Consider the following 14,255-nt stretch of genomic DNA (forward strand, 5'->3'; position numbering starts at 1 on the left):
TTGGCACTGGAATTTAACGCAACCTGAATTTCAGAATGAGAAGCTAAGTATGAGGCCAGAAGGTGGGAGGCTTATCACCTGCAGTGGGAGGTATCCTGCTGTGAAAGAAGAGGCCGGGGACCAGGTGGCCATAGGGATCCTAGTTCTCAGAAGAAACTGCAGCCTCCTACCCTCTGGCCTCATACTCAGCTTCTCATCCTGAAATTCAGGTTCTTACCACCTAGGAAGGAGCTCCTGATGATGAAATCAGATTTGCCAATACTGGTCTCGCCTTTCTGAACACGTGCGAAAAATTCAAACAATGAACAATATTTTTCTTATTCAGCACACTAATGTCTTTCATTCCTTTCAGTCTCCAGAATTAAGTGCCTGATTTCCTCCTTGGTCCTTCTTGGGATCAGTGCCTCCAAAACATGTCTGTCCAAACTTGAACCTAACCAGGAATCCAGCCAGCACTGCAGCCTAGGTCAGCTTGTGCCGTCAGTCACGACACACATATTTGCATAGGTGCGATGACAGAATCAAATCTCACAAAATTAATCATCTCAGAAATCTTGGCAAGAACTAGCTGCCAAATATAATTTTGGGAAAGTTATAGGAAAGACATGAACAACCATAGCCTGGTGAGGTAACGTCCTTCTTGGCAGTCAGCAGCAGTCGAGCCAGTGCTGGAGCTGCTAATGGCTGCTTGCAAAGCTCCTCGAGACCAGAAATACACAGCCAAGCGATACCAGCCTGGGGTGTCAGCGCATGACTCACACAACCCAGCCGCATTTCTCAGAGTTCAAGCTCCTGGACTGTCAGTAAAAATCACGGTATTTTTATTTTCGTTTAGACAGAGCAAGCTTCCAGCACTTGAGAACATTTTGGAGTTCCAGCTGTGACTGAGCCAAGCAGTACAGAGGAAGAGCTTCTCCACTGGGGGCAGGGCAAAGCCTTTCAGGTTTTAAAGCACTTCTATGACTTTACAGTGTGCAGCTCACCTCGCTTTTTCGTGTAGAAGCTTTTTTTTTTTTTTTTTTTTTTTTTTACAGCTACTGGCCGAGGCAGGCTTCCCACCTAAGCAAGTGCACCCCGTAGGGCGCGCACCGCTTCCGTCACACGTCCCTTCCCTCCGTCGCGCTCTCGACATTCCCCCGGCCGCTTCGATTGGCCGTTTCTTTTCCCGCGTGACGCAGCGCCGGGCGGCGATTGGCTGCGGCGCTACGACAGTCTGGAGGCGGGAGCGCTCGGTGGCGGGGCGGGGGGGGGAGGGGGGAAGAATAGTCGTGCGGTTGCCGTGGTGACGGGGCGCCCGTGCCCGGAAATGGGAGGGGGCCGGGAAGCGCCCGGCGAGCGCTGGCGGCCGGCAGGTACGTGCACGCGCGCGCGCGCGGACGCACGCTCCCCCCATCCCCCCCCTCCCTCCCCACCCCCTCGAGGCGGCCGCCGGTTGCCGGGGTGATCGCCCTCTTAAAGGGCCCGCGGCGGCCGCCCCTCCGTGCGCGTTGCTGGCGGTGGCGGCGGCCGCGGTGCGGCCTGCGCGGGAGGGATGGCAGGGCCCGGCGGCGGGGACGTCGGTAGTGAGGGGGCCGAAGGTCCCCGCGGGCGGCCGCCGGCGAGTGATGGCGCCTTGTGGTTCCCCCGGCAGGAACGGGCCCGGTATGGCGGCCGGGGGCCCGGCGGGGACGGCGCACAGCATCTGCATGGTGTCGGACTTCTTCTACCCCAACATGGGGGGCGTAGAGAGCCACGTGTACCAGCTGTCGCAGTGCCTCATCGAGCGGGGCCACAAGGTCCTGGTGGTCACCCACGCCTACGGCCACCGGAAGGGCATCCGCTACCTCACCAACGGGCTGAAAGTCTACTACTTGCCCCTGAAGGTCATGTACAACCAGTCCACGGCGACGACGCTCTTCCACAGCCTGCCCTTGCTCAGGTACATATTCGTGCGGGAGAGAGTCACCGTCGTCCATGCCCACAGCTCCTTCTCCGCCATGGCCCACGACGCCCTCTTCCACGCCAAGACCATGGGGCTGCGGACGGTGTTCACGGATCACTCCCTCTTTGGGTTTGCAGATGTCAGCTCCGTGCTTACCAACAAACTTCTGACGGTGTCCCTGTGTGACACAAACCACATCATCTGTGTCTCCTACACAAGTAAGGAAAACACGGTGCTGCGAGCAGCTTTGGACCCTTTGATAGTTTCCGTCATCCCCAATGCTGTCGATCCCACCGACTTTACTCCAGACCCGTCAAGCAGGGATGACAGTACAATAACAATTGTTGTTGTCAGCAGACTTGTTTACAGAAAAGGTAATGGGGGATAAAATGTAAGTTTACTTTGGTTTTTTGGGGTGGTTTTTTTGTTTTTTTTTTTTCCTCTCTAGGATATGGTAAGAAAGGTCTTGGTTAGGTACCACTTACGCTGTATCTGTGGCATAGGTTGGATTTTAAATGGGAATTGTAAGGTGACAGTTCTGACCTTTTGTGTCTGTGCATTCAAGAAGAAGAAATGTACATTTCGGTTTGTGTGTGTTGGGTTCAGAAGTGCATTGTTTTTGTAATATTGAAAATTGAAATTTGAAAAATGGAAGGTTTTGCTTGTATTTGGGATAAGATTTAGGCCATAACTTATATATTCTGTTAAAAGTATTTTAACTGTTTTTTATTTAATCAAGCATCGGCAACTTAAGTGATTTTTTTCATCATATTTGTCTCCTAATAGATCACAAGTTGTCTTCTTTCAGAATTTTGTGCTCAGTAGTGTAACTGTCTTCAGAGACCTTTTTTTTTCTTCTCTTGATGTAGCCTACTGCTATAACTCTATTCATGATAAGTTCTAAAATCAAATACAATAATGACTTGCTCTAACTTTTCTACTTTTAGGTATAGATTTGCTTAGTGGTATCATTCCTGAGCTCTGTCAGAAATATCCAGAGTTACATTTCTTAGTTGGTGGAGAAGGACCAAAACGAATCATACTGGAAGAAGTCCGGGAAAGATACCAGTTACATGACAGGTTTGTTCTATGCGTGCCTATCACCTTTCAATGTACGTTAGGGGTGGGGAAGACAACAGCAACATCCTTTCTGCATGCCTTCATCCCCCCCCCCAAAAAAAAACCCACCCAAAAACATGAGGCTGGAGGAGATGACAACTACTGAAGGCAAGACAGATACACCAGACACTAACTGAACACTTAACAGAGTTGGACTATGAACCTGCAAGTTAATTGATAGAAATAGACCCTGTATGAACCTTCACTCAAGTCAGGGTATCATAGAATCATAGGATGGTTTGGGTTGGAAGGGACCTCAAAGATCATCTGGTTCCAACCCCACTGCCATGGGCAGGGACACCCTCCACTAGACCACGTTGCCCAAAGCCTCATCCAGCCTGGCCTTGAACACTTCCAGGGATGGGGCATCCACAACAGAGTAATCTGACTTTCAGAGAGGAATATGATTTATGTCAAACTGTGGTGCTTGGATCACCTGTTACCATATGGCTTAAGGTGTTAGGTAGCTAGTTTGTGTCGCTGCTGCTTGTGAGGATGACTGCTAGTGATTCATTTCATTATTTCAGTATGCCACGCTTCAGGGTAGTGCTTATCTAGTATGTGTTCTTGTGGTACTACAAACATGTTCCTGGTGCTACAGTGTTATCAAAATGTTTCTTTGCATATGGATTTGTGTATTTCTTTGCAGTTTTCCTGTTCAAAGACAGTTTTATGTGGCAAGGACAAGGTGCTTAATTTTCCTTTTCCTTTTCTCTGTTTTCTGTTGCCCATTCTGTACTTCAGTCAGTGATTCCTCTGATAAAATTGTTTGTTAGTATCGTTCTTGTTTTGCCCTTTTCTGTTTCCTAGTATCTCTTCAAAATAACAGGTGCTGGTAATAGTATCCTAAGTACTTCCCCTTCCCTCCCCCCTCAGACTTTGAGATTGATCAGACCTCACCTTGAAAATTCAGATAATACACCTAAACAAAGGAAGGATGACAAATTTTAATTATTAACTGCATGAAGCCATGTTCTCTTACAGAACTAGAAAACTCAGAAGCAATGTTTTGAAGGCATTTACTTTTAAAACAAAGTAACTTCTTCTATCAACTTTACTTTCAGAAGGTTTTTTTATTATGAAAATAAGAAGCAGAGTCTTCTATTTCTTCATTTCTGGAAAAAATTCATTCTCTTGCTATATAAGTGTGAAGCATTGGTACATTTTTCAGAATATGTGTAACACTATACAGCATTATTACAGTCCAAATCTAGTGGGGGTTTTTTTGTGGGTTTTTTTTTTCTTTTATGCAGGGTTCGTCTCCTAGGAGCCTTGGAACACCAGGATGTTAGAAATGTTCTAGTCCAGGGACACATTTTTCTCAACACTTCCCTCACCGAGGCTTTTTGTATGGCAATTGTGGAAGCAGCAAGCTGTGGTTTACAGGTAAAAACAAACAAACAAAATGCTACCTGGAATGCATGTATCCATTTTAAACAAAGGTTATGATTAAATAATGTGTGCTTGTAACATTTGATTTCATCTGAGGCTCTGTCTTTACAAAAGCGAGCAAATACTATCTCCATTTACACATCACCTGGAAGCTGAGGCAGAAGGGTTAACCAAAACTGCTCAAGCTCCCAGAAGAAACTTGTGCAGAATTGGGAATAACACGTAGATCTGCTAACTCTCAGTTCCCTGAACTAACCAGGCTGCCTCTCCAAAATGCTGAGGTTTTATGTACCCCTTTACAGAGTTTTGGGGTAGTTACTGTTGATGAAGGTTTACTTTGACACTACTTTAAGAGGAGCTGCAGAAAAATGGCTTATGAGCATGGGTGACTGGTCAGTCAGGCATATTGAATTACTAGACTAAACCATTGTACTGGAACAGTTTTCTTCCTGCGCTAAGAACTGACGTTTGTTTTCTTGTATTAACTGAGGATGTATTTGCCTTACCATGTAGGGATTCAACATGAGAGTTGGAGAGAGAGAAAATAGTAAAAGCCTTTTCTGGGTAATTTACAGATTAACAACTCAAAAAAAAAAAAAAGTTAAATCAACAGTCATAAAGAACTTAGATTCTTACATTAAAATATAAAGTAACTTTTTTTAAAAGACAGACTGATAAGAGTATCTAATACACAGGAAGTGTAGAAAATGCAAGGGATTTTTTTTTTTTTTTGCTCCAATATCCTTTGACAGTAGTACTACCTAGTTGTAATTATTCCCCTGTCATCTGTTTTCTTCTATAGAGATAAGGAAGTTCTGCAGTTTTCTTACTGTTACCCACTGTTTAGAGATAATTGTGTAATGTGGGCTTTAGTAGTTTCTGATTTCCCTTTAAAAATAATAATTCAGATTAAAATTAGTGAATTTCTAAAGAAATTCTTGTATGTTCAGTAGCCTGGAAGGCATAAACTGGGGTCAGATGTGGTAAAACTGTCCTCTCCAAGTAGGGGTAACAGTTTTCATGGGGGACTCTGGAGAGAAAGTCCAAAATCTAGTTACACAGATTTAGTTGTGTACTGTGACAAACACCTGTAGGGAAGATGTGTCATAAACCACTCCTTAGTCTAAGTCTTCTGTTTTATCATGCTACCAAAGAATCATTCTGAACATCGTTAAAGGTAATTTGCTTGCTAGATATTTCCTAGGGCCTAGGCCTTTAGGTTGCATATAGGTAAAAATCCCAAAGCATATCAGTCTTTGCCTTCATGACAACCACTCATTGTAATTTTTTTTTTCCTGTTCTTCTTAAGTGCTGCACCTAAACAGTGTAATAGCAGTGTCATCATTCTATCTTATTGTTATGCAGGATATGTGCTATTTCTTTTGTTTCTTTTAAAGGTGGTGAGTACAAGAGTTGGTGGGATTCCTGAGGTGCTTCCAGATAATCTCATCATTCTATGTGAACCGTCTGTGAAATCTTTGTGTGATGGATTAGAAAAAGCTATTGCCCAGCTCAGGTCAGGAACACTACCATCTCCAGAAGCTGTCCATAGTAAAGTAAAGACATTTTATACGTGGAGGAATGTAGCAGAGAGAACTGAGAAAGTACGTATAACCTCTTCTTTTAGATTATCTCAAAGTACATTTCTGAAACAGCTGCTTCTTTGAAACGTTATTATGCATGTTTTCATGTATTCTCTATGTAATCTTTCAGTGTAATTTTTCAGTGTGCTTTCTGTCAGAACATACATGGTTCAAAAAGGTTCAGAAAATACTTTGTTTTTCCCCACCAAATACATCCCTGGATAGGTGTTTATTTTTTCTATTTGCATTGTTTTATATGTTGTAACTGCTGATATATATTCTGAAGAACAGCCTAGATCTTTAGTCACATTTCTACTCATATGTTTTCCAGTCTTTACATTAAGTAACTTTTTCTGGCATAACTGGAAAACATGCTGTATAAGATGTATGAAAAGGAAAGGACAGAATTCATGACAAAGTTTTGTCAGCCACATGCTAACAAGTGGTTTAAAATTCTGAGAGGTAGTTTAATACTGGTAGGCTGAACATAGCTGAATTTATATAAGCTATGAATGTAATGAAAATAAATTATCACACTTTTGAAATCATATTTCAGAATTAGAACCGCGCTTCAGCACAAAAACTCTGCCGTTAACGAAGAGCATTAATTGCAATAATGTTATAAATGCCTGTGGAGATCTGTCATTTCTAACTTCAGACCCTATGTTTTAGGCAAGAGAGTAGCTGAATCACATGCCTCTTAATTACATTGTAGTGTACTCATATATACATATATATATCTATATATCTCGTATAAGTCTCCTTGATGTATCGTGTACAACCAGTTTATTTTATAGTTTTCAAGTACTGTCAGTACAATTCATTTTATGATTTTGTCACTGCAAGCAACATTTCAATTGCAAAATATTTACAGAAGTCAGACTACTTTTCAGTATGCTTTATAGCCCTTTCTTAAAAAAACCCACAACTAGAACTGTGTAAAGGAAAATACTAGTATAATTGGAAGAAGTATGCATGGAACTTGCATTGTACAAAAGATAGTTGTTTGTTAGCTTATTGTGAAGGTACCCATAGGGTGAAGCCTGTAATATTCTCAAGGGGAAAACGGTATCCTTTAAGCCTTTCTTGAGTTCTGTGTAGTGGGTATTTATGTTTCTGTTCTATGAAACACAGGACTATATATTTATTTTTTTTTAGTGGTTGTGGTTAATATGTATATTAAGTCACTAGTAGCATGTATTTCCTTTTCACATTCATAGAATTTTAAAATTTCTACTAGCAATTACTAGTGTTTCTTTAAATAAAAATCAGTAACCTATTATGATTAGCTTGATTGTTCAAATACAGGGATTTGGAAGATTGCCAACTCATCTATGAGTTCATCCATCATTGTGTGGAAAATCTAGTAATTGCATGTTCAGACTCCTTTCCTATGACTGGTGTGAACATGAAATTAATTCAATTCATTCAATTAATTAAGCCCCCCCCAACCCTCTCTATATAATATTACATGAGAGACAAATTATGCAGCCTTCCTATTTAATGAAATATTCTTGAGGTCTGTCAGAAAAATAGAACATTTCTTTTCCTTTTTCTCTTTAAATAAATTAATGAAATTTCTAGAACAGTACTCATAAATCAACATTTAAAATCTGCAAAACTTTTTTGGGGTAATATTTGTCCCATCTAGTAGTTAGGAATAGATAATTTATGTTGCACACTGGCAACAAAGTACTGCCTGATTTTTGAGGTGGAAGCAACGTTTTAAGATCTTACTTTCTGTCTCTTCTCCTTTTAGGTGTATGACAGGGTTGCAGATGAAGTAGTTTTACCAATGGATGAGCGACTTAACAGACTAATGTCTCACTGTGGCCCAGTGACTGGGTATATTTTTGCTCTTTTTGCTGTTCTGAACTTCCTTTTCTTGACGTTTCTGAGGTGGATGACTCCAGATTCCATTATTGATGTTGCAATAGATGCCACAGGACCTAAAGGTGCATGGACTAAACAGTATTTTTGGGGGAAAAAAAGGAAGAGTTAAAGAACAACTTCCAAGCTCCTAAAATGCTCAAATGGAGAGGAAAGAACCCATCAGTCACTAAAAGTTTTAATGCTTGCTGATAGAGACATTACTCTTAAAATTCTTCGGTTTCTTTCTGAAGATATTGGAAAGAAACTTGGTTAAATGTGCTACCTCAATTTAGGATTATGTTTTAATTTAGTTTTGGATTCATGCAAGTTTGTGTGCATCTCTTTTGCACTTAAAACTGGGAGGAGAACAAGGGTTTATATACGTGTCAAAAGCCTTTGAGACAAAAATACAAGATTTTTCTCAACAACTTGAATATTACAGAAAGTGACTGTAAACTAGTGGTTTTTGGGAAAGCAAAACACAAAAATTATTAGCTTACTGTAGTCCCTGCTAATTCCTGATATTTACTGTGATTTTTACTTTGAGACTACTTTAAAAATATTTAATTAAAAACCCAACAAGACACACCTTTTTCTCTCCACAGATGAAAATGGCATTTGACATTAGTCATGAAGTTTGTTACCATGGAAATTTCAGACAGTTCTAGCAGTTGTGTCCCAGTGACAGTGTTTTGCCTGCATAGCGTTATTATTTTGGTCTTCCCTAGTAAAACTGGATCATCCTGTTGCTAAATCAAAACTCCATAACAAATTTTTGATATTTTCAGAGGTGCTAAATTTGTCCTCTTCACTTACATGTGTGAAAGTAATGTAAAGCTTATGTCATTTTTTTAAAGCACATAGGTGAAGAAATTATATTCTTTAGAGATAATACAGCCTTCAGAAACAGCTCAGGCCTGATAACTCCTCCAGCAGACTATGCCAAAGTGTGAAGTAACACACGTGTGTGTGAAGTAACACATGTGTATGTGTGTGCGAGAGAGAGAGAAATCTGTGAAGGGCTTAACAAGCACCATCGTGCTCGCTCGCTCTCTCTCCCCTCCCACCCACTCCCCCTTCCTCTTCTCTTTTTTTTTTTTTCCCTTCCCCTTACTTATGACTAAAATGGCATTTCAGTCCATCTCTGGGAGGGACAATGTTTAGTGTGTGTGAGTTAATCTACACCACATCAGAAACACTGTCAGGCAGGTTCTGCAAGTGAAAACTTGGGAAGGTATCCCTTAAATGGAAATAACCGATAGGTATGCTTTTCAAGGAGAGGAAAAAAACCCGAAAACAACAACAAAAAAGAAGTGGCTCCTTGCATCTGTTAGCAGTCCCAAGTAATGTATAGCTGGGACAACAGGTGGCACAACATACCAATGTGGGAGGGGAGGCATTGATCTCATTTATGTCAACCACGTCTAAAACTGCCCCCCTGCCTAATGCACTGGGTTAAATTTTTTTTTTTTTTTCAAGCATCACTGAATACTGAAAATCTTATGATTTTATGACTCTGAGTATGTATTAATATTAAAAGAACTGTATTAATATTAAAACTGTGCAATATGAAGATACTGTTTCCAAACCCTCAAAGGGCAGTATTTAAAACATGACTTCTGTCAATATCATCTTGTTTGTGTAGATCCATAGTTACCCTAACGTCTGACATTTTATAATTTCATTGAACGTATTTTCACGAAAAACAGAAAGGTAATGTGAAATAAATGCCATATACAAAGTCTATTTTCTTTTACTAGAATTTTTAGCCTTTGATATGTAATGTACAATGTGCATTGTATTACAATCTGAATTTTTCAAGCTCTGCGTTAAAAGTGGAGGTCAGCTAAAATGGTGCCACACAGATTATGGATAAATGGGTGGAATTAAGGTAATAGTTTACTTCTCAAAGTTACTTCCTCCCCTCCCCCACAAACATTCAAGTTTATAACAACTTTTTAAAAATACTGATTATCATTCCAGGGAAATGTTATATACATATATATTTAAATAATATTTTGTTGATTTGGGTTTATATCTTTTTGGTTTCCTGCAACATCTACAACCACAAATCAAATTTTCAACAGGATTGTGAGAGTCTATTCAAAATAGTTCTCTCTTCTTTTCTGGAACATTGTCTACTTGTGAATAACATAATAAAACCTTGTTGTAGTCTTGTTTACAAGACAAATTTACAGTTTATCTAAAAGTTAGTTTACCTTAGCATAAAGAATGGATATTTTTTTATTATTTCTCATTGTATGTGGGAACATACAATGAGAAAGTACAGAAATACACTCCATATTGCTGCTTCCTATCACTGGTGGTTGGACTTCTTATGAGAAAGATGATTATTACAAAACATGCTGCACAAGCTGCCACAAAAATGTAATCCATAACTGGTTTAACTGGAATTACGTGTTTCTCATCAAGTAATGCAAGTATTGCATATAACTCTTTGCAGGACTGATTCACTTACTGGCCTTGTGTAGTGGAGTAAGGGATGATGTCACTGAATTGTTTACGTTTAGTTTTAAAAAGCATCAGTGGGTGAAATGGAAAAGTTTAATAAAACAATCACAATAATAATAAAAAATACCCCTAACAGAGATAATGAGTGTATTTAGAAATTAATAAAATAACTATTTTAAAAAATCTAAGATGTTTCAGTTGTGCTTGAAAGTAACATTTGATCATTGTGAAATACTGGGGAAATGTTACCAAAGAGAGAGTGATACTGAGTAATGTCTTGCATAGAGGAGAGCCTCCAGTGTGGAGGAGGAGGGAACACCCCAAAATCTTCTATACAGAAGGTTCCCCCCCCACCTTTCGTAGAAGGGACCATTGATCTGCAATGAAATTCCATCCCACGGGCACAAGGAGGAACTGTGTTTCCAATACATTATATGCAGACACTGTGATTTAAGGTATAGACCACACATTAATAATTGAAAATTGCGTGTTAAACCAGAACAGGTATCAAGTAAAGTATGAATGTTAAGATTTGTCTTTCAGATTGTGTTTTAGTGGATGTGGGTAGATCTGTTAGAAGGTAAATACACTGTAATGTACTTATTTTTGTGGTCAAGTTTTTCTGCATCTTTTTAAAATAAACTTATTTTTTCCTCTTTTGATATTTATTTCTCTTCATTAGTCCTTTTTCATATGTGCTTAGGCCTATAAACAAATAATAGTAAAAGTGCATCTTTTTGATGCTCCGGTAAAATACAGACTTAATGTGAACAGATAAAAGAACAATCAATCTCAAAAGAAAATGCTTTTACAAACTTTTTTAAATTAAAAAATATTTAAATGTATTTAATGTTTGATTTTCAATCATGAAACTATTCTCATCACATTTGCTGTACATCTTTCATGACACTCAGTAGTATGTTGACTTCCACAGTTTTTTCCAATTACTTGAGCATTGACATAGATAAAAAGTGGATGTTTTTTGTTAAGGGAACAAAACTAAAGGCAAGATGCCATTATACATCTGAATTTACGATTGTACTGAAATTACGCATTTTGCTTGTAAACTTAACAGGTAGACTGGATTGTTTTTAGATGACCAGCACTGGTGTAACTCTGGAGATGGTATTTGTGCGGGATTCATTGAATTTTAGCCATGCGTAAGCTGTTTGCCTAATGCACGCTAGTTCTTTAGCTGGTTGTTGAAGCAGGAGGGACCGATGGCATCTAGAGAAGGAGTCATGCCCTGCTAGCGCGGGCGTTGGAGGCAGACGGGAGGGGAAATTAATTGCCTGCTGGAATTTGCTGCCTCCCTGCCCGGGCAGCAGCAGCAGTTCAGATAACCAGACCTAATGGGGTGTGATGGGTGGCGAGAGGTGAGATGAATCCCATATCTGCTTGTTTGAGAACAACCAGTGAGTCACTATATGCATCCCTTTTTAAAAGCAGGAGTGTTTTAAGTGGGCTGACCTAAGGGTGCAAAAATGAGGCAAGGCTTATATGAGAAGTAGTATCATTTATTAGATCAAACTGATAGAAAAGAAATAGCTAGGCCCTCCAGTACATCTTTGTTCTCATCTCTTCCCTTCAAGATAAAGGGTTTCTGTCTCCTTTTTTTCCCCAGTTGTCTTACTTTGACTACATTTGATATTCAAACTCTCAACTATATACACTGGAAATACACTGCTGTAATTCAAAGAGCGTCTAGCATAAGAATAGACCAATATCTTTTACTTTCTTTAAGAGGATGCCTTTCATCTTTATTTCCTTGCCAAATTCTTCAGGTCACATCTGAAATTTCTCACTGTTGGCCGAAGTTAAGGTGAACCCTAATGAAAATGAGTTGTTGTCTAAGCTGAACTGCCTTTTGTGCTTATTCCTTGCATGTTCGTAATTTAAGGATATATAAATATTAGCTTTCCAGTTCTTTGGAGGATCTAGATAAACTACTTCTATTCATTCACCATCTCATGACAATTTTATTGAAGGATTAATATATTTTCTGGATGTTTTGATTTAACAATTTAGTAATTACTCTAGCCGAAAGCTAGAGTGATTCATGAAGTAGTTTAGGCATCCTGCAGAAATTCTCAATAAGGCATGGTTTTTCTACGCAGGGCTGACTTGTTCCCTCCAGCCTATCGATGGAATTGCATAATCAATCTCATTCAACCCACAACGAAGCTGCCCAAAACAGTAAGGGGGGAAAAATGAGATTCCTGTTTCTGCATTGTCATTGCTCTTCTGTTGTGTTATATCTGTTCTCATGCCTATGTTATGTTGCTCACCTTTCTTTAGTTTCAGGAATACCAGGTGTTTCCAAGTGATGACACCAGATCTTCCTACAGCTTACCTGACTACCACCTTCACCAGTATTAATACTTCCACCTTGCTGTTCAGTCATCTTCCCAATGATGATTTTTTTTTAATCTACCACAGTCATTTTCCTAGTGTTCTTGTGCACTAAAAGCAGATTAAGTGATTACATGATTTTTTCTCAAATGACTCCATCATTGAACTAAAAATCTTTAGTTGTCTTTTTTGGAAGCCAGGAGGGTCATTTTGCTACTACACAAATGGAGCTTGTCCTTCTGGAAGTTCCTGTGACTGCTTCCAAGCGCTCAAACTTCTTCATGGTTTTTTAGACCACCTGAAGAGCTCTTCAGCATTATTGGAATTTCACCTTCCTCTAGAGATAAGAGAATTTCAGTGGAAATGCCCTGATCTCCAGTTTCTTGTATTTTTCTGAGGGTTGTGGACTTGCACAATTCTACCTACTAACTGGCAGGCTGATTGTGACAGAAGATCAACAGATGTCCTTTGCAACCTAAAGTCTGTTTTCTGGTCTTTCTCTTAAAAGGTGATATTCCTTCTTGCTTACCTCCTACTGAGTGCCAGTTTTGTAGATCCCACATGAGAAAGATTTCTCCATCATCCTTTTCTTTGTAATGATTTTTCTTCTGTTTCTTCTTTTTCTCTGCACCCTATATTCTGTTATTTACACCTTTTGCTATTCCTCTGGCTTCAGGAGGAGTGTTTTCATTATCTCATATTTGTCTAGGGCCAACCGATCATCCATTTTTTGGTCCACCTTTGTTTGCTAATTTCTTCTTTTTGTTTCTCCGTTGAGCAAGCTTAACTGTTTTTCTCTGATTCTTCAACTGAACTTCTCTTGTCATATAATCTGTCTTCAGCTGTCTTGTCCTGTGGCAAACAGTATTAAAGTGACTAAAAATAGAAAATTTTCCTCTTTCAGATTCATAGGTATTATAGTTTCTACAGGTATATTATATTACTGCAGAAGGAAAGGTATACATAATATTTATGTAAGATGTTAAGTTATTGGTAAAAAATGTAATATCTATCTTGCTTTAATTCAGAATTTTAGAAAAATTGGTTCACTTGAAAAATGAACAAGTAGGTTGGGGTGTTTTTTTCAGTCTGTCCATGTGTATTTTATATAGCATTCTAGGGCACCTGGGAGGGCAGAGTGCTGAAGACAGAAAGGTACTGAGCCAGCTGTATTGCTGCAAAATAAACCAAATTGCATCTAAAATGTCCAGGGAAATAATTTGCTGTAAAATTTCCCTCTGCATATCCACCACCTCCTTGGGATCACTAAGAGAGGAGAGCCATCCTGTTCTTTCCCTTGACAGGTAAATCAAAGGGTAAGAGAACCTGGGCAAGGAAGGGATTAAAAGAAAGAAATAAATCTCTCTCCTGCTGTGCATATAGGAAAACAGGAATCAAGAGAAGTTTAAATGAAAAGGAAGTGGGGTATTCTACGTAGATTCAATTAATCACATGCAGAAAAAATACTCTGTTCTCTGGAAGCCATGTGCCCTCAGAAAGAAAAAAAAAAAAGGGAGTTAAAGAAAGGGTACATCTTCTTCAGT

General features: G+C 39.5%; 1 protein-coding gene across 2 annotated transcripts; it reads left to right on the forward strand.

Moving 5' to 3' along the window:
- The first annotated feature begins 1,266 nt into the window (after window positions 1-1,266).
- PIGA (phosphatidylinositol glycan anchor biosynthesis class A) lies at window positions 1,267-8,965 on the forward strand. 2 transcript variants are annotated; one of them, XM_075775659.1, is made up of 6 exons: window positions 1,267-1,352; window positions 1,631-2,295; window positions 2,869-3,001; window positions 4,294-4,426; window positions 5,830-6,036; window positions 7,775-8,965. In XM_075775659.1, the coding sequence occupies exons 2-6, from the start codon at window positions 1,644-1,646 to the stop codon at window positions 8,015-8,017; spliced, it is 1,368 nt and encodes a 455-aa protein (XP_075631774.1). In that variant the 5' UTR covers window positions 1,267-1,352; window positions 1,631-1,643; the 3' UTR covers window positions 8,018-8,965. The 2 variants fall into 2 exon arrangements, with proteins under 2 accessions (XP_075631774.1, XP_010307554.2); XM_010309252.2 differs by lacking the exon at window positions 1,267-1,352 and having other exon boundaries at window positions 1,371-2,295.
- The last annotated feature ends 5,290 nt before the right edge of the window (window positions 8,966-14,255 follow it).

The sequence above is a fragment of the Balearica regulorum genome, chromosome 1, assembly GCF_011004875.1.
Source record: "Balearica regulorum gibbericeps isolate bBalReg1 chromosome 1, bBalReg1.pri, whole genome shotgun sequence".
Lineage (NCBI taxonomy): Eukaryota > Metazoa > Chordata > Aves > Gruiformes > Gruidae > Balearica > Balearica regulorum.

Coding starts and splice junctions, on each gene's coding strand:
- PIGA (XM_010309252.2), top strand. CDS start 1,605: ATGGCGCCTTGTGGTTCCCCCGGCAGGAACGGGCCCGGTATGGCGGCC. Junction 4,427..5,829: donor CAGCAAGCTGTGGTTTACAG/GTAAAAACAAAC, acceptor TTTCTTTTAAAG/GTGGTGAGTACAAGAGTTGG. Junction 6,037..7,774: donor TAGCAGAGAGAACTGAGAAA/GTACGTATAACC, acceptor TTCTCCTTTTAG/GTGTATGACAGGGTTGCAGA.